Source organism: Amphiprion ocellaris, chromosome 11 (assembly GCF_022539595.1).
Source record: "Amphiprion ocellaris isolate individual 3 ecotype Okinawa chromosome 11, ASM2253959v1, whole genome shotgun sequence".
Taxonomy (NCBI): Eukaryota; Metazoa; Chordata; class Actinopteri; family Pomacentridae; genus Amphiprion; species Amphiprion ocellaris.
The window spans coordinates 23,280,084-23,299,529 of NC_072776.1; the positions used below are offsets into that span (position 1 = coordinate 23,280,084).

At 40.3% G+C, this 19,446-nt stretch overlaps 2 protein-coding genes across 3 annotated transcripts in view; one reads left to right on the plus strand and one right to left on the minus strand.

The window, feature by feature from the left end:
* Positions 1 to 8,260, plus strand: ddx18 (DEAD (Asp-Glu-Ala-Asp) box polypeptide 18). The gene is made up of 14 exons (XM_023263668.3): positions 1 to 160; positions 1,437 to 1,637; positions 1,738 to 1,929; positions 2,716 to 2,851; positions 3,020 to 3,120; positions 3,232 to 3,431; positions 3,580 to 3,694; positions 4,087 to 4,226; positions 4,333 to 4,494; positions 4,586 to 4,738; positions 4,877 to 4,990; positions 7,155 to 7,211; positions 7,346 to 7,523; positions 7,777 to 8,260. Exons 1-14 carry the CDS (start codon positions 55 to 57, stop codon positions 7,920 to 7,922), a joined length of 2,001 nt encoding a protein of 666 aa, XP_023119436.1. The 5' UTR covers positions 1 to 54; the 3' UTR covers positions 7,923 to 8,260.
* LOC111564220 (glycerol kinase-like) overlaps positions 8,258 to 19,446 on the minus strand; it is a 27,082-nt gene continuing 15,893 nt past the window's right edge. Inside the window, exons 9-20 of one of the 2 annotated variants that reach the window (XM_023263680.3) lie at positions 19,371 to 19,406; positions 18,538 to 18,605; positions 17,559 to 17,601; positions 17,360 to 17,440; positions 17,117 to 17,195; positions 16,867 to 16,963; positions 16,203 to 16,287; positions 15,737 to 15,857; positions 13,991 to 14,134; positions 12,064 to 12,150; positions 11,811 to 11,885; positions 8,258 to 9,430 (exon numbers count right to left, since the gene is read on the minus strand). In XM_023263680.3, the coding sequence (XP_023119448.1) occupies positions 11,812 to 11,885; positions 12,064 to 12,150; positions 13,991 to 14,134; positions 15,737 to 15,857; positions 16,203 to 16,287; positions 16,867 to 16,963; positions 17,117 to 17,195; positions 17,360 to 17,440; positions 17,559 to 17,601; positions 18,538 to 18,605; positions 19,371 to 19,406 (915 nt within the window). In that variant the 3' untranslated portion in view covers positions 8,258 to 9,430; position 11,811. The remainder of the gene's footprint in view (positions 9,431 to 11,810; positions 11,886 to 12,063; positions 12,151 to 13,990; positions 14,135 to 15,736; positions 15,858 to 16,202; positions 16,288 to 16,866; positions 16,964 to 17,116; positions 17,196 to 17,359; positions 17,441 to 17,558; positions 17,602 to 18,537; positions 18,606 to 19,370; positions 19,407 to 19,446) is intronic. The other variant, XM_023263688.3, reaches the window with a different exon arrangement.

A 19,446-nucleotide genomic window follows, 5' to 3' on the forward strand; every position in this document is an offset into this window, starting at 1 on the left:
CCCGAAGGGTCCTGAGCACCACACACATACACACGTGTGCTGTACGCCGTTACCATGGCGGACCTACAGATGAAGCTGCTCCGCAAGAAAATTCAGAAAAGGAATGAAAAAAATAAAGAGCGAAAATTACTGAAGAAGCCGACAGGAGACGAGGAGGCCGGTATGTGCTCTCCTCTTCATGAAAGCTAATCTGTTGCTGTTCGTTTCTTTCGTGTCTGAACTTCACTTGCTAAGCTAGCAGTGTTAGCTCCTCACGGTGCTGCATAAATCTGGAACTTTGTCACACTGGCCGTAAGTTACCGTCAAGATTCAGGACAACTTCAGCTGATATTAATGTATAACTTTTTAAAGGTATTGTATGTTTGTCTTACCGTAGGTAAGTGGCGATTAATAGGATTTACAAGTTAGCTAGCTAGTACTGTAACACATTCAGGTTTCCAGAGTTTTCTTTTAAGAGTGTGCTTGTCAACAGCATTCGATTTATTAATGTGATACAGACTTCCATTATGTACAGTATTGAAACAGAAGTAAGTGCAATATCCCTTAGATGTCACATGATTTAAAGTCCCATCACTTTACATTGATTGCTTTACTTCTAAATGGAGCCGTATCGTATTTGTTCTCATGTCAATTTAACGATTAAAAATGCAGGCCCACACAGTCCGAACTCAATGCAACAAAAATTAGTACGCCCTAACGACTAAGATTCACATATTTTGTTTATATTACCTAAAATAATCACCTACTTTTTTGGTGACCGACTGGATTGTCCCCAGCATGAGGAAACCAGTATTGCACAGATTTTACAAATGTTTTGCCATTCAGACATTTTTGTTCCGTCTGGTCTTTCCTCATGATTGGTTTGCTCCACTTTTCTCTCTAAAATAATTCAAAGCTGTTCTATGGAATTCAAGTCAGGAGACATCCTTGGTCAGGTCACAGTCTTCCCACCTCTGTACTTCATTGTCAGAACTATGCATTCACGATTATTTCTTTATTATTTATCAATGTTATTATGGTTACAACTGTGTTTCCACTAAGTTTTTGTTTGTCGTCAGTCTGTGTCCTTTTCCATCTTTGTAAAGTTTCACAATGAGGGTTTTCAGTTGACCTGTCAGTTCTTTTACTTGTGGAACCTTCATGTTGTGTGATGTTTCAGTGATCTCAGTCGAGGGTGACTCTTGTTGCATTGAGTGTTGACTTTGTAGCCTGTAGTTTCCATATAATCTTTTCTAAAGTATTTTGTATTTGGTTGTTCATAAGAGCAGGTGCACTACTTTTCAACTTAGAGAAACTCTAATTACTACAAGGTGGTACATTGTAAATCATTTGACACGTGATATTGCAAAGCAGTGTACTCGCTTGTGTTTTATTCTGTGTATCACACAGCTCCTCATCATCTGACAGATTATGTGTAATGATTTATTTTGTTGCAGTGAGTCTCACAGTAGGCTCAAATGGATTGGAAGACGAATGTTGTGAGGAACCTGCCGCTGCTGGTAAGACGGACGCGGAACTCAAGAAGAAACAGGCAAAGAAGGTTGAGGGACCAATGGAAGGGACCACCACCAAGGAAACTCCTTTGAAGAAAAAGAAAAAGAAGAAAAGGAAGCTTACTGACACTGATGAACCCCCAGGTAACCCACCACAAAAGTCTGCCCAATTGAAATTCCAAAGTACAGTTTCTTTACTGGTAACTATCATGGATAAGTATCATGACTATAATTTTCATTTTAGCTGAGAAGAAGAGCAAAACTGTGAAAGAAGCAGATGATGATGAAGACAATGAAGAAGATGAGGAGGAGGCGGTGGTTGCAGGAGAACAGACCACTGACACACCAGAGGACGTTGCAGATGAAGAAGATGAAGCCAGAGAGGAGGATGAAGAAGATGATGAGGATCAACCTGAGTTGCCATCTGGACTAACAGGTATTGAGAAATCATGTCTGCATATTGTAGATCAGGATCTCTAGTAGTATTAATACTTGTCTTCAAGCTTCACTCTCAGTCGCTGGCATACAGCACTCATACATGCAGCATTTGAGTAAATACTAATAAAGTTATTGTTTTGCTGTGGCCCTTTAAACTCCACCTGGGCTTTGTCAGATTGCAATGGATAAGCAGCAGAAATACATGCTATTGATAGGAAAGTTATCATCTGCACACACTGTGCTAGAGATTGAATGAATATTAGAGGTCAGCCCCCCATCCCACCCCTGTTTCAGTGTGCACACATTTTAGATTTGCTTAATCATAGTCCAAAAACATACAGCACTGTATATACTTCTGGTTTCTTGTTTGCACAACCTTTAAGAAATAGGGTTATAGTAGAAAGCAGGCTATAAGCAGGTTTCTATAGTCCTCTGTGGCCTTAAGTGGCCTGCTGTTGCAATTATTAACCAAACAAGATTTATTTTTTGTTAACATCAAAACACAATCACCAGAAGGAAAGAAACTAGTTTAGCTGCGCTGCCTTTATGTGTTGCCCTTTCAGTGTTTCCATCATGAAACGGGTGTCAGCTAAGGCAAACAGAGACTCTTGTGGTTTTCTTTGGGGGAAGCTGCAAGTGCTTCTTCTGACAGGAATAATTACAAGAACACGTTTGATGTAACTAGTTTCCTATTATGTTGCCTTCTTCAGGAAATTCAACTTTCTCTAAATTTAGCCTTGCGGAGAGCACTCTGTTTCTCATGAAGTGTCAACTTTTGTTTCAGGAGCGTTTGAGGACACATCGTTTTCCTCCCTTGCTGCCCTGGTCAGTGAGCACACGCTGAAAGGAGTGAAGGAGATGGGCTTTGAACACATGACAGAAATCCAGCACAAAAGTATCCGCCCTCTGCTGGAGGGAAGGTAGGTCAGATGGTTCTGGGATGGTTGTAAGTTTAGAATTGATGTACAACTGATTTTAAAACCTAGATAGTCATTTCATTTCACAGATTTTGATATTTTTAAAAAAAGCTCTGTAATGAATATTAAAGTAGAATGAAGATAAACTGTGTTTGCGTTCCTTCTCTGCAGGGATGTTCTGGCTGCTGCTAAAACAGGAAGTGGTAAAACCTTGGCCTTCCTCATCCCATCTATAGAGCTCATCTACAAACTCAAATTCATGCCTAGAAACGGTGAGATCCAATGTTTATTTACCGTTTCGCTCTACAGTTTGGTGGCCGTCTGTAGCACTTGATGACTGTTTAAACTTGTTTTTACACTGAGTTCTACTTTCTTCCCCCCAGGCACTGGTGTAGTGATCCTTTCTCCCACACGCGAGTTGGCAATGCAGACGTATGGCGTGCTAAAGGAACTGATGACGCACCATGTGCACACATACGGTCTGATCATGGGAGGCAGCAACCGCTCAGCTGAAGCCCAAAAACTCGCCAACGGTGTCAACATCCTGGTGGCCACACCTGGCCGTCTGCTGGACCACCTGCAGGTGAGCTCACTGGAATCCTGAGCAGGGTCATGGCATGCATGGCACATGTGCTTTGAAGAAAGAAGCACAAAATTATTGTTTCAACCTTGTGTTTCATTTTTTGTTATTCCATTTTAATACTTTGATGGCTTGCTTTCTGTGTCTTCAGAATACCCCTGGGTTCATGTTCAAGAACCTGCAGTGTCTGATTATTGATGAGGCTGATCGTATCTTAGAGGTGGGCTTCGAGGAGGAACTGAAGCAGATCATCAAACTGCTGCCAAGTATGTATCTGCTGCCACCAAACTCTCCTCTGTATTGTCCAGTACTGCACTTTGGTAACTGTTCAGAAATAAAGGGGGTCAAATTACTTATAAAGAGGGGGCAGAAACAGTTTATCCTCCAAAAATACTTGATTCCATGTCTTAAGTGCAACTGATAGCTTTTTTATGACCATATCGTATGCCTCCTTTTTCAGTCTCCAGTTTGGCTTTTTATGGAAAAATTGTCATTAAACCAAAGCAAAGATAATCATCAGAGTTACCCTAAGAGTCACAGAAGGTGTTCTTCTTATGACAAGTATCCATATTTCCATGCGTCACATAGGTGGAGTTCCCTTTAATGTTGATTTTTTATTTTATTTAAATCATCCTGTTCTCTTGATTTTCCTTTCTAGAGAGGAGACAGACCATGCTGTTTTCAGCCACTCAGACTCGAAAGGTGGAGGACTTGGCTCGCATCTCCCTGAAGAAAGAGCCCCTCTATGTTGGGGTGGATGACAACAAAGACAATGCCACAGTCGATGGCCTGGAGCAGGTACAGTCTGCTGTATTACCTGTGGGCTCAGTGTTGTACAGATGACGATTGGCTCCCGGGGTCCTGAGCACACTGAAGTGATACAGTTGTCTCTGATGTGTTTCAGGGCTATGTGGTGTGCCCATCAGAAAAGCGCTTCCTGCTGCTCTTCACCTTCCTGAAGAAGAACCGCAAGAAGAAGCTGATGGTCTTCTTCTCCTCCTGCATGTCTGTCAAATTCCATTATGAGTTACTCAACTACATTGATCTGCCTGTCATGGCCATCCATGTAAGACATCCCTCTCCACATCCAAAAGTCATATATGTACAGTACGATCTGCAGGGCCGGTTGTTGTAAAAGCGGTTGTTCCATCTTACAGGGCAAGCAGAAGCAGACCAAACGGACCACCACGTTCTTCCAGTTCTGCAATGCAGACTCAGGCATCCTACTGTGTACAGATGTGGCAGCTCGAGGGCTGGACATACCTGAGGTGGACTGGATTGTCCAGTATGACCCCCCAGATGATCCCAAGGTCTCAAAACTAGTAGAAAATAACAGAACTATACTTTAATGTATTTCTTGGTATTATTATTACTTTTACCAAATGATTATGTTAGAGAGAGAGAGAGATTGAACAGACTCCATTTTGAACTTCACTTTTCATTTGCAGGAGTACATCCACAGGGTGGGCAGAACAGCCCGGGGCATCAATGGCAGAGGCCATGCCCTCCTGATCCTTCGACCAGAAGAACTCGGCTTCCTGCGCTTCCTCAAACAGGCCAAGGTGATCATCTCGGAGTGTTTAGCTGTTCTTTAAGCCCTTTTCAGACGTAGACTTCTTTGTCATTCTGGCTGTAATTGAATGTGTCAACTATACATCAGAATCAGCAACCTTGTACATGTCACAAAAATTACCCTTGATGTGGACAAAAGATCAATCAAGATTTTACTTTTTACTTGTCTTTATGTCAGGCACATGAGCTGTTACACAGTCACAGTTTATCAGCTGCAGTTGAATCATTAGTTACATAGTAGCTGTCTGTAGGCTGAGGCCTCACCTCCATCACAGCTGTGGGGTATTTTAATTTACTGTTTGCAATGGTGTGAACAAAAACAATGAAAACCGTTGATGACAGAAAAGGATTTTTGACTTTAAACAATAGATCAGTTTCATCATTTCACATTAGCCTACTTCCAGTAATGGCATTCTTGTCTGCGTGGGTGCTTCCATAACTACATATAGAATGCAAAACCATCAAAACATGGCAAATCAAAGCCAAGTAACAATGAAATCTAGCTTTAAGTTGCTGTAGTTAGACTGTCATTACACATGGACAGAATTTTCAGTGTTTAAGAAGTCATAAATAAGCTGTACTTTTGGTTATTTGGACAGTTAGATAAACTTTTGTTAGTTTACATTAAGTTCTCTGTTTATAAGTGCATTGCTTTGTACACTGCCTGTCAGAAAAAAAAAAGTCGCAACCTGGATTTATCTGAGCAAATAGGTAAGAGCCTTCCATTGGATAATTACTGCAATGATGAATATGTTTCAGCAGGCAACAACTTATTTAACCCTAGCTGATGCAGTGAGGAGCTTCTCATTTCTTAAACAACCATGTCACAAGGCATATCCTGTGGTCATGGAAAGGATGTTAATCTGTTTCAGAAGGGTCAAATTATTAACCTGCATCAAGCAAAGAAAACAACTGAGGAGATTTCTGAAATGACTAAAATCAGGTTAAAAACCATCCAACACATTATTAAAACCTGAAGGACAGTGGAGAACCATCATCTTCGAGGAACAAATGTGGTCAGAACAAACTCCAAGATGATCGAAGCAAATCAACATTAGAACTCACAACTACGTTTAATAGTAAAAGTAAGAGAATTTCCAAACACACAATATGAAGGGAACTCAAAGGATCGGGACTAAACAGCTGTGTAGCCCTAAGAAAACCACTGATCAGTGAGGCTAATCAGAAAAAAAGGCTTCAATTTGCTAGGTAGCATAAAGATTGGACTCTGGAGCAATGGAAGAAGGTCATGTGGTCTGATGAGTCCAGATTTACCCTGTTCCAAAGTGATGGGGGCATCAGGGTAAGAAGAGAGGTGGATGAAGTGATTCATTCATCATGGCTTAGAGTTATGATCTAGGGTTGGTCAGGTTCAGCAATGTTCTGTTCCCAAAGAATGAGGTCAGCTGACTACATGAATATACTGAATGACCAGGTCTTTCCATCAATGGAGTTTTTCTTCATTGATAGCATGGACATGTTCCAAGATGAAGATGCCAGGATTCATGGGGTTCACATTGTGAATGAGAGGATCAGGGAGCATGAGACATCATTTTCACACATGGATTGACCTCTACAGAGTCCAGACCTCCAGCCCCATTGAGAATCTTTGGGATGCTCTGGAGAAGACTTTGCGCAGCGGTCCGACTCTCCATCATCAATATAAGATCTTGGTAGAACTCTGGACAGAAATACATGCTGTGATAGCTTATTGAAACGCTGCCACGGCCAATTAGTGTTGTCAGATATATTTAGGACATATTAGAGTGTGCAACTTTTTTTTGTTGTTTTTTTGGACGGGCAGTGTATTATGTCACTAGAGCTTTTGTCCAGTCTTGCTTGGGAGGCAAAAATGTCTTGTGCTCTTTGACTCCCTGCATCACTGTGATGGGTATGTTCACATGTCGCTGTGAAGAACATTACTGTAAAACTCACTTACCTGTAGATGATAGGTTGCTGTTACTTTAACTCAGCGATGAAGCAGCAATGTTGCATATCTTATGTCTGAAGAGATTTAGTGTTACATACACAATTAACTGCTCATTAATTTGTGTGTCCTTCCAACGTGAAATTTTCTCCAGTTGAAAATCTATCATGCTGTTTGAGTCTAACATTAGCATTTGCTTGTATTCACACTGATCTCATGTTGTCCAGGTCCCACTGAGTGAGTTTGAATTTTCCTGGAGTAAAATCTCTGACATCCAGTCACAGGTGAGAAATCGACTTAAGCCTACACTCAGTGACACCTCTAGTGCTGTTTGTGTGAAATAAGTGTATTAGTAAAAAAAATAAGTGCAGGCTCGTGCTTTAAGTCTAATTGCAAAACTCTGCTTCTCATTCCTTAGCTGGAGAAGCTGATTGAGAAGAACTACTATCTCCATAAGTCGGCTCAAGAGGCCTACAAGTCCTATGTGAGGGCGTACGACTCCCACTCACTCAAACAGATCTACAGTGTCAACACCCTCAACCTCCCCATGGTGGCGCTCTCGTTTGGCTTCAAAGTTCCTCCATACGTTGACCTCAGTATCCTTTACATGTCAGCTTCACAGTTTTGTTATTGTGCTGGTATCCCACATTTCACTTAGAATATAGAAACTGATAACTCTTTATGGATCCAAAAAATAATGAAGGCTATGTGTCACACAGGTGGCACATCTTTCTGTAGCTTTTTTTGTGCTAACAGTAGATGAAAATTAAACTTCCAAAACGATCAGGAAAATTTCCCATGAATAGATGAAGAGACTGTTGTTCTCCTTAACTGAACTCTTCTCTCTAGATGTCCACAGTAGTAAAGGAGCAAAGTTGCAGAAGCGAGGCGGCGGAGGTGGCTTTGGATACCAGAAGTCCAAGAATGTGCACAAATCCAAAATCTTTAAGCACGTCAACAAAGCAAGGAATGATAAGAGGCAGTTCTCCCGCTGAGGACTTTTAGTGCAGACATCAGTTCCTCCTGAGTGTTTTACACACTGTGGAGCTTTTTTATCACATGAACTTCCTGCTTTGAACGTGGTGCTGTGTCCATCTGACGTTAATCCAGTTTTTTTCCCACGAGTTGTTTAAAAGGGTTTTGTAAATGTTTATGTTAATGTTGAATGCCCAACTTCTTTCTGTCCCTCTGATACACAAAAATGCTCACATTTCTCTGATGCATCTAACATATCGAATCACTATTGATATTAAAGTATACTTCATCCATAGTCAGCCTTGTTGGGACTTTTCTGATGCTGATTACAATGAATAAAGGAGAGACTGTGAGGTGATTATGTAGTCATTTTTATTGTACAAGTCTGATTTTAACTATTGATTACAACGTATACGTTGCTGCAGAGCTGAAGAACTCTTGCAGTGCATCGGCAGCAATTAGGGAAAATAAGCAGTAGGGTTTGGGCAACTTGTGCATAGATTATACAAAGCTGAAGACAGCTTTGAGCTTTAAATCACACTTCAATCAGGACCTAACAATGACCACATGTTCTTTAAATAGTAAAAATGAACTTCACCTAGAGGGATCTTCACTCTGTATTAAAGTTTACATTTTCATTGTTGATGATGGCTCAGATGTTAAAAAGTCGTGTAAAAAGTATGAAACATAAATTGTCTTATTTTTTTAAAAAGCCCTTCATTAAAACATTAAAATAAGGATTCCTCCTAAAGAAACCAACAAGGCTCCAATATTTAATCTCCCTACACAGGATAAATTATAAAGTGCTATTGAGAGCCTGCAAAGAATCAGGTTTCAGTTTGTTTTTCTTTCTACACAATCAAAATAATTTTAGGCTCATTGAAATAGATCCAGTGATTCCGTTCCCTCTAAAAAAAAAAAAAAAAAAATCCTTACATCTCCATGGATGGTATTTCTCATTCTACATTAATTACACCAAAGGGAAAGGCCCACTTTTTTAAGTAGGTAAAGAGAAGTAACCATTTTAAAGAACTAATTTAGTCCTACTCACTCAACATGTGTAACATCAGGTCAGTGCTGGTTTTAGATCTCAAGAAAGTACAAACACATCAACACTACATACAGAGCAAGTGGGTGTGTAGTATTTCTTCGTTAGTTATGCAGTACAATAGTGCAACGCTTTACTTCAGACTGTGGACATCAGATTTCCCCTGTGCTCTACTGTACGAGTTCAGTGAGTTGAAGACAGATTTAGAGTTTATACTGGATGCTTTAAAAATGACTCCCCTTTCTCCAGAAAAGGAACAAGAATCTCAGAAAGCCCCACAGGATGTGTCACTCTTCATTTCAGCTGGCACTTGAGGTTGATAAGATCTTCGGATACAATGTCTAGGAGGCTGAAAGTAGCATCAAACAGTCTTCAGGCCCGTATTTACTGTGAGCTTCTTTCTTTTTCCAGTGCTGCTCCACAGCAGTCTTCCATGTTCCCAGCAGGGTCTGATACCACAATTAGATTACTGCTGGTGATCTGTGAAGACAGACAAGTTTTAGGATGAGCACAACACAGATTAGACCCAAGCAGACCACCTTCTTGCTGAACACAAGGTCTAGAGGCAAAGCAGTTATGAAGGTGCCTCTAAAAGTTACAGACTTGTAGCCGTTTACCAACAGCCTTAGATCACTGTCCACAAAACTCAAATGTTTGTTGTCATATCTTTCCTTGAACAGTGATATAAGGCTTTATAGTATATAATATCCCCAAAATGAGAGTTAAGCCTCTTGTTTCTGGATGAGGTCAAGAACTTTTTGAATTATCCTTGTGGTCCAAAGAAAATGTTTTCAAGCAAACATGCAAATGCCCTGAGGCTGTTGCTCTGTCCCTGAGCATCTGACTAGTTCAGCTGTTTTTGAATGATCTAATCTAAAACACAGCAGTTTAAAAATGGATCTGATCACACAGATGAAGCAACGAAAACAGATTCCAGAGCAGCACAACAAAACGGTCTAAAACTGATTTTGTTAGTTAAAAAAAAAACACTTACAAATGACAATGTACACAGGGTTATCATAGTCTCAAGCAATTGTGAGATACAATTTTGGACAATTTTATTAGCAGAAGTAGCAACAATTAGGGCAAAATATTTCAGGTTAGATGTCGTCATATATTTATCTTCTTGCCGTGATAACTGCAGGTTTTATTTACCTGCTCATGGTCTAGAGCAACTAAGCAATGAATATATCTTGACATATTTGAAAAGAAAACTATGCACTTTCCTGTTATTACTCTGCCAAGAAATGCAGCGAAGTTATGTGATGATTGCTGTTGGTTTGTCTTTGTGTCTGTTAGAAACATTGCTCAAAAATGGACTAACGGATTTGGATGAAATTTTCAGTGAAGGTCAGAAATGACACAAGGACCAGTTGATTAGATGTTGGCAGTGGCAGCTTATAGTCTGGATCCACGGATTTGTTAAGGATTTCTGTATCATTGCAAGATAGTGGCGCGTCACTGTAACTATGACAACAAGGGAACACTACGTCAGCTGCCTGACGATCACATGATTGTGATCCTACTACAAATCCACTGCTGCATACCATGAATTTTTTAAAAGAGTTCATTCAACGGAAACCATACGACTGAGCAGCCTTGGCAGAGTACTGCGCTCTGTGTGCTCTTCTTGTTTGTGATCCTTTGATCATCAAAAAAACTCTTATAGTTGATAAATGTAACTCCAATTAACAAAGCTGGTTTAAAAAAATATATAATTATTAATTGTATATAATGGAATTTAGAAGCCACACCATTTGTGGAACACCGCATTGCTTCATGTGAAGTGGGATGTTATCATATATTTTACCTTTATCAAAAAATTTCAGTTCCTATAATTTGGATATTGCACTGTTTAAAATATTTAGATAAGTTGTTCAGCTCTACCCTGTACTTTGTAAGGCTTTATAAATGCAAGAAATGGAAACAAATCTCACCTGCTCTCTGAGGCATTTCTAAGATTTTAGAAATACAGATTTAGGGGACATAATAGTAATTTACAGAGATTATTAAAGTTTTAATTTTACATAAATTAATTTAAGGCAATTGAAGCATCTGCAGGTACCTTGGATAATTGCCAGGTTCACTTCTTGCTGCTACTGTACCACAGAAGTACAATCAGAAAGGGTCAGGGTCACAATGGTCTTTCCTTCAACCTTTCACTTTTGTAATAAGTAAAACTCGGCTACACAGAACTCTAGACTGCAGGAAAAATCATCTGAATGTAAAGTGAAACACGGGTGCATTTTAAACTTTAGTTTCTCAGAATGTAGCAAGGCATGACCACGTGATCCAGACAATACGTTGAAACTGTACAATTGCAGCTACGCTAAAGACAGAGCAACAGCCTCGCTTTGTCAGCAGGACAAAGTGGAAACAACTAATACACATGCACACCGAAACAACACAAACACTGAGGCTGAACAGAGTTCAGCCATTTGACAATGTCATCCACAGCAGGTCTGACAGAGGGTCCTCTTCAAGCACAGTGACACTGAAAGTCCACCAGTTTGCATTTACTCAGTTGTTTGCTTCGGGTTTAAGTCAATTGACTCTTTTTAGGTCATAATTCAGTAGATTAAGTTGGATCACTCATCCTCAAAAACTGATAATCGTGAGCTTGTCGATCATCATTGGAAACCTGGTATCCACCAATGGTTTTGATGACCTTCCGAGAAATTTCGGACCCTAAAATGTCTATCAGTTTAGAAAAATCTGTGTCGGTCAAACTCATAAGTACACAATGTTAGTGATGCCTTTCCAACGTGACCATGCAAACCCAACCTCATCACAACACAAAGAAGATAGTGTCTTAAGTCTTCCAAGTGTCACAGAAGGCATATAGTAGTAAATGGAAGACCTTAGTGGTCCACTCTGGTGGGGGGAGGGGTAGGAGAAACCCCCCAGGGGCCGCCGTTCGCCTTCTTTCCTAAACCTGTTGACAGTAAAATGAGAGAGTGTCCGAGACGGACCACAGTCAGACTCCTGTCAAAGTTCCCTACTCGTGATTTCAGGGAAATTTATCAAACCAAAACACATTAAAATCAATTGCTGTATGTGTGGAATCATTTTCTGTCAGTTGTACATTTACAAGTTAATACTCAGTTGCGTACCGTTTCCATTGCAGCAAGACTCTGTGGTCTCCCAGTTCATGGCCTTCTGGACAGCCTTCTTCCAACGACCAAAACGGAACTCGCTCTCTGTTTTTGATGAGGAAACACGTAAGTTGCAGTGATGCAGTGAATATCTTCAGTCATGATAGTAACATCCACTAGATGGCAGCACATAAAAATGAAAAGTAACCAAGTGAAACTCAATCACTACAAATTTGGTCAATACTGAGCAAGTGTTTATTTTACAGAATGTGTGATTTCTGAAGTTTTTTCATGCATTATTCAGCAACTACAGAACAGATAAAAAAATCAAAACAGTGTCTGTGACAGAAAGACAGCAAACAGCACACAACTGAAGTCTGAGCGCTATATCAAAGGAATGGTAGCAAAGATCAGCAGCAGCCTTAAATAAACTAATTCAAGTTACTTATTTTGTCCCTTGTTATATGTAAATGAAAAAGACAGAATATAAAAAACAAAATAATCAGCCTAAAAGTGCATTAAATGCACCCACTACACCTTTTAATCTGTTTTGCTGTTGGTTTACTGTCCAGTTGGGCTGCAGCTATAGATTGCTTTAGTAATCGAGTATTTTATCTATTCTGGCGATTAATCGAGTAATCAGATGTCATGCTTGGAATGCGTGTTACAGCATCAAAAGCTGAAGTCAGCATGAACCGTCCTGGTGGAACACAGATGGACATCTGTGGTGTATTGTATATATATAGTATAATATAGGGGTATTTTACATATATAGTATAGTACAGGTGTATTGTACAGATATAGTATAGTACAGGGGTATTGTACATATATAGAATAGTGCAGGGGTTTTTAACTAAAATTCAAAGCCATGGGAACCTACATGTATTTAGTTGGTCATGCAGAAATCACATAAATATGTTTTTATGTTTGTTTAAACTGCTGGTACTGCAGCTGATAGAACACAAATAAGAAAACTGATTAGTTTATTAGTATTTATTAGAGAGAATATTCAGTCAGCAACATTAGTTTCATTTTGATTTGGCCACAAATTAAAGTGATTTCCTATATAGTTGTATTGTGCAGCTGTCTGTTAGAAATGATCAGCTGATCAATAAAATAAATACATTATGAACGTTAAAAAGTTTTCCACCAGCATTCCTGTCCTACACCATTTACAGTAGCAGCTTTTTACGGTCATAAATTTTTATATTCCTCATTGTTCTCCATTAAAACAACCTGTTTGCAATTGTTTCATTTTGTGATTTTGAGTCAAATGATGCGTTAAACGCTCCTGTTTGTGTGGACGAATTTGAAGCAGAAAGTCTGAGTTGACCAAGAAAGTTGATAATCACCTTCATACCTGTTAACTCTGACTGAACTTTTCGTTTTTGTTGAGCCAGCCTAGACAAACAAAGTCTGACTATGTTGAAATGCCTTCATAGTTCAGTCCTCTGATCTCCAAAATGCCGTAAACACTAGAAAAGCTGTGCCAGTTAAATTAGAAGCATCCCGTCAAATTTAAAATCCCCTTATAATTTTTTGACTATAGGTTTGGGTCCATATAGGATGAAGTCTGGGTCCAGACTCAGACCGTGGTCCACTAGCTGGTGACCTGGAGTCTAGTATGTGGTGGATTAAACGAAGCCTTGAATTAGAATTAGAATTTTGCCTCGAGGAATTTTAGTAATGGAATTACTCAAATAACTGGAGGAATTGTTTCAGCCCTACTGTCCAGCCTAATAGCTTGAAACCTGTTTCCGCTCATGCTGTAGTTGCTTCTCCGCCTTTGTGATGCAAGTGTTGCTGAGTACAGTTTGAGAGAGAGGAACTCCATGTTGTTTTTCAAGCTTTGCAGATTTTAGGAACTTTTCTGACAATCACATAAATCAAAAACCCAGCACAACCAGTCCAATCAAGCACAACACCGCTGGTTATGTTTTCTTACCGTCAGAGTTGATTTGTGGTTCATATTTCTCAGATGTGACATGTGGGAGTTGATCAGGGCTCAGGGTCCACACCTGCACGCCCTCTGCTGCCCCCGCTGCCATGGCTGCACCCAGAGCTGTGGTCTCCGACATGGTGGGTCGCACTAGTCCAGCACAGGACAGACGCACACAGGCATGAAAAAAAGATTCGTTTAAATCCAATACTTTTCTACAACCAAATCTCATTCCTTAAAATCAAAAAGATAAAACTGTACAATTTAATCATCATACAAAATCCATTTGTTAATTTAATTATACAGAGTGGATTTTTGCTTCAATGTAGTAATATTTATAGTAGTGGGATTTTTTCAAGAATGGATCCATTCAATTAAGAAACAAGAATGAAACAAACATTTGGCCTAATAATGAAAACAGAGGTTATTGTCCTCAGTCTATAAGCTACTGCACATACTTTAGTTTGGTCTGTGCAAAGTCTGGTTTTTCATGTATGACCAGATTGTCAATGCTTCCTGAACCATCAACTAAATGCAAACAACAGGTTTGTTTGTGTTTAAGTTAACTGGGACAAAAGTCAGGGAAGACAAAAAGGTATAAAGTCCTCATTTCATTGGTTACTTATATAAGCTACTGTTTGAACTAGAGGAGACGTCTAGTTTTTCATGCTGACAAATTTTCCCCTCAGAAGAGGGGATTTAACATTTCAATTCTGCCTTAAATGAAGCTACATGTCCTTAACTACTCCGCCAACTAACGCAGTAGCGTTATGTTACGATCGGCGTTGGTTTGTCCGTCTGTTTGTCTGTTAGCAACATTATTCAAAAAACGGACTATTGGATTTGAATGAAATTTTCAGGGAAGGTCAGAAATGACACAAGGACCAACTGATTATATTTTGGCAGTGATGCGGCTAATAGTCTGGATCTACGGATTTGTTAAAGATCTCTGTATCGTTGCGAGATAGCGGCACAGCGTCATTGTAACTATGACAACAAGTGAACACTCCGTCAGCTGCCTGCTGACGATCACATGATTGTGATCCTACTACAAATGCACCGCTGCAGACTTACCAGGATTTATCCGTCAGAAATGATACAAGGAATAACTGATTAAATTGTGGGGGTGTGGGGCGCCCGGATCAACTGGTTAAGCGGGCGACCCATGAACAGGGGCTATAGTGCCCGATGCAGCAGCCTGGGGTCGATTCCAGCTCCCGGCCTTTTGCTGCAGGTCTTCCCCTCGACTCCTCCCCCTTCTTTCCTGTCTACCTTTCTACTAATATGTCTAATAAAGCCAACAAAAGGCCAAAAAAACAAGTTGAAAAAAATAAAAATTGTGGGGGTGTTTCTGAGTCCCATCAGTTCCACCCGCTACATATTTAGGTCACGTGATTCGGTATCCATACATAATGCATAACACATGCCTGTGCTCAGTGCAAGGTCATTTTGTTTGTGGGTACATCTATATTAAATGGCCACATTCTAAGTTACCGTGACTTCTGATCATGAATAACTAATAATTAAATGCTGCATTTCTGACAATGCTATATGGAAGAATGAACAGCCTTGGCGGAGTACTGCACTCTCTGAGTGCTTTTCTAGTTTGCTTTGCTTCACTTGCTTCCTTCTGACCCTCAAACATGGAAACACACCTCTTCATCTTTGCATAAAGGACATAACATAAAACAAAACAAAGCAAAACAAACAAAGAAAAACGGATTTCCAATGTGACGTTGTTTAAGTCCTTACCTACAGGCATGCAGAGGATGTCGGCCTGCAGCTGCATCAGCAGCCTGTTGGACGTCATCCCTCCATCCACCTGCAGCTGAGTCAGAGGGACGCCACTGTCCTGGTTCATCGCATCAAGGATCTGATACAAACAATGCAGCAATTTATGACTTCATTTAAAGTTTTTTTTAAACACCTGACAAACTAAATGCAATAAAATCTGTCAGTCCAGCTCCTGGAAAAGTTTGTTGCTGTTGCTGAAGTTGGTGCTAAGAATGTTTTTATCAGTTTATTTTCTATTAACTGACTTTTTTGCTAGTTGAGAAAATCTACAACATTCACTACATAATTCTAGGTACCTTTCAGAATATTGAGTCCAATAAGCAACACAATGTGCAGAAAAACAAAAAGTGTATATATCAAGAGACTGAGACAACATTTTGAAGCGTGTGGAGGAAGAACATCATCTGAACTGGGCCCTGCTCACCTCTCTGGTCTGGAAGCAGACGGCCTCCAGAGCAGCAAACGCCAAGTGGTTTCTGTTGGTAAACTGTGTGAGCCCACAGATGATGCTAGAAAACACAAAGAGGAATTCAATTCAAATATAAAAGTAAAAAATGCTGACATTAGAATAATCTGTTAGCTGCTTATTGTAACTAGTCATTATTTTGTCCAAGGTAAAAGACAAAAATTACAACAAAACTGTTTCTTCAAGCATTGCTAAATGGTTAAAACAATTTATTTTATTATTTATTTAACAGGGGGCTGCACAGTGGCGTAGTGGTTAGCACTTTCGCCTTGCAGCGAGAAGATCCTTGGTTTGCGTCCCGGCTTTCCCGGGATCTTTCTGCATGGAGTTTGCATGTTCTCCCTGTGCATGCGTGGGTTTTCTCCGGGTACTCCGGCTTCCTCCCACAGTCCAAAAATATGCTGAGGTTCATTGATTATTCTAAATTGCCCGTAGGTGTGAATGTGAGAGTGCTTGTTTGTCTTTGTATGTGGCCCTGCGACAGACTGGCGACCTGTCTAGGGTGTCCCCTGCCTTCGCCTGAGTCAGCTGGGATAGGCTCCAGCACCCTCCGCGACCCTAATGAGGATTAAGCGGTGTATAGATAATGGATGGATATTTATTTAACAGCCGATCATCTCACCCTCTTGCACTGGGCTCCCAGTAGGGAGCATAGAGGCCAGAGAACGCAGGCACAAAGTAGCAGCCGTAAGACGAGCCTGCTGCAGCTGCTAGCTTCTCTGAAACGAGAGGATGACAAAAGACAGAGAGGAGTGTCGTTATCCAGGCAGAAATCTCTCCATTACACACATCATTTCATTATTACATTGCTACAGGTTATGGATGATTTCTGATTCGACATGAGATGAGGTAAGATGTGACTGTGAGAGTACCGATCTCAGAGGAGGACTGCACAATGCCCATGTTGTCCTTCAGCCACCGTACCACTGCCCCTGCAATGGCCACTGAACCCTGCAAGAACAACGAAACCCACCAGAACCAGAATCATCAGAGCTCCAGGCGGCTATCAGTCACTAATTAGTTAACACTAGGCAGGACATTACTGTAATAGGGAAGCAGATTTGGGAACTAAACTTGATTGAAAATGAGAAAGACTGATGGAATCTATTTCACACCTCTAGTGCATAGCAGGCAGGCTCGTCTTTTCCCATTTTGTAGGCAACTGTGGTGAGCAGGCCATGTTCTGACATCACAGGCTGATAGTCACAAGACAAATATGAGACAGAAGGTGAAATAACAAAACAATATATCTTAATCAAACAGTCACTGCGATGAATACTTTAAACAACAAAACAAAGAAAACCAATAACTTGCCTTGGTCCCTGTATTTCTGAGAAGGAAGCAACCAGTCCCATACCTATTAATAATAAGAATAACAATAATACTGAGAATAACACTGAGACTGATGACTGATTTATTGATGGTTTTCTTTCAGATTCCAAGCAGAATGATGTAGATTCACATACCGTGCTCTTTTTAAGAAGTTAGAACAAGACACAGGTTAATCTGCTATTTTCTACAGTGTTTGACACTTGCAAATGACTTAGCCCCATAAACCAAGCAGGCTCTCTAAACAAGTAGAGTACTGGTTGACAATATGAATTGCAGTCTGTTGTTAGCTGCTGGTGACACCAAATAGTGAGACAGACTATTTTACAGAACATGTTGCAAACTCAAATGGATCAACTCTTAAAAAATGATGACACATTTTAGAAAGCAATGAGCAGTGTGATTTCATCCTACAGGATTAGACTGTCAAGGCAGAGTTCCACTGTTTCATCCCATTGTGTCTGAAGGTGAACATTTGGCAAAAACAACCTGAACTATGACATGATAGCCAGTGGGTGTTCCAGTTGTTGGGCACATGGTCAAAACACAGTGGGTCTCTGGCCATAACACAATCATGATTCTCTGCTTGTCCTACTGAGTGAATCTGGCTCCTTGTAACTTGTCGAAAGGTTCACCATTTTTGACAGTTTAGGAGATTCAGCATTCATCACAGATGAACACCGAGACTTTAAGGGAGTGTTACAGGCATTGCAGAAGTGCTGGTAGCACCGTATCGCTGCACAAGGAGGCACAGTCTTCATGAAATCACTTCATGAAAATGCAGTCAAATCAAAACTCCTGAAGTTAATAGAGAAATAATAAAGGGTTTTGTGATGTTCCTTAGTTGGAAAGAATAAAAACAGCTTGGTTAAGGATGGTAAGAAACAGCGCGATCAAGTGCAAACACCATCACTGCACTTTTTAATGTAACAAAGTAAAATGAAGAAAACAGCAAATGGCTCACGTGTTTTTGGCCTGGCCTTCCTTGAAGCACATCTGACCAACCAGGGCAGCTGACTGGTCACCTAGACACTGATGGAGAGGACATGGTTATTGTCAAAAAACACATAACCAAATACAAACAAATCAGCCTTATCCTGGAAACTGGAATCTTAACAACACCCACACTTTCTGACCAATACAGATATCAATACATCCATCTATTCATTCATACATCCATTCATTAGATATTCACTGCTTAATCCTCATTGGGGTCGTGGGGAGCTGTAGTCTATCCCAGCTGACTTATGGTGAAGGCAGGGGACACCTGGACAGGTCACCAGTCTATCACAGGGCTACATATTGAGACAAACAATCACACTCACATTCACACCTATGGACAATTTAGAATCACCAATTAACCTCAACATGTTTTTGGACTGTGGGATGAAGCTGGAGAACCTGGAGAAAACCCACCACGGAGAACATTCAAACTCCATGCAGAAAGATCCCAGGCCTGGGGATTTTGTAGCTGCAAGACGACGGTGCTAACCACTGATCCACATGCAGCCCATATCAGTACATTTAAAACATAAATAAAACACTTCCATAAGGACTCCTTATAAATTAGATCTTACACAGCTGTGACAAATAAATGTACTAAGCATTGTGCACGATGGACTGACATTTCACGGCCAAAGAAAATCAACTTGTAAAAAATGTGAAACTATAACAGCAAATCTAAAAATAGCTGACTGTCATGTATAAACTGGACATTAGATCATATCAGTGACCATAAACAGCAAATTAAAAAAAGAGGATGCAACAAAGTGAAGGAAAGTAAAGAAAACTCCTTACCCCTGAGATTGGAACTCCTGCAAGAGAGCCGGATTTCTGGTTAGAAAACAGAACACAGTTTCAGATTTTGGATAAA

Excerpts from the sequence above, each read along its gene's own strand:
- ddx18 (XM_023263668.3), top strand. The coding sequence starts at position 55 with ATGGCGGACCTACAGATGAAGCTGCTCCGCAAGAAAATTCAGAAAAGG. Across the intron at positions 3,695-4,086 it reads GATCATCAAACTGCTGCCAA|AGAGGAGACAGACCATGCTG; the intron begins GTATGTATCTGC and ends TTTCCTTTCTAG. Across the intron at positions 4,495-4,585 it reads TGCCTGTCATGGCCATCCAT|GGCAAGCAGAAGCAGACCAA; the intron begins GTAAGACATCCC and ends TCCATCTTACAG.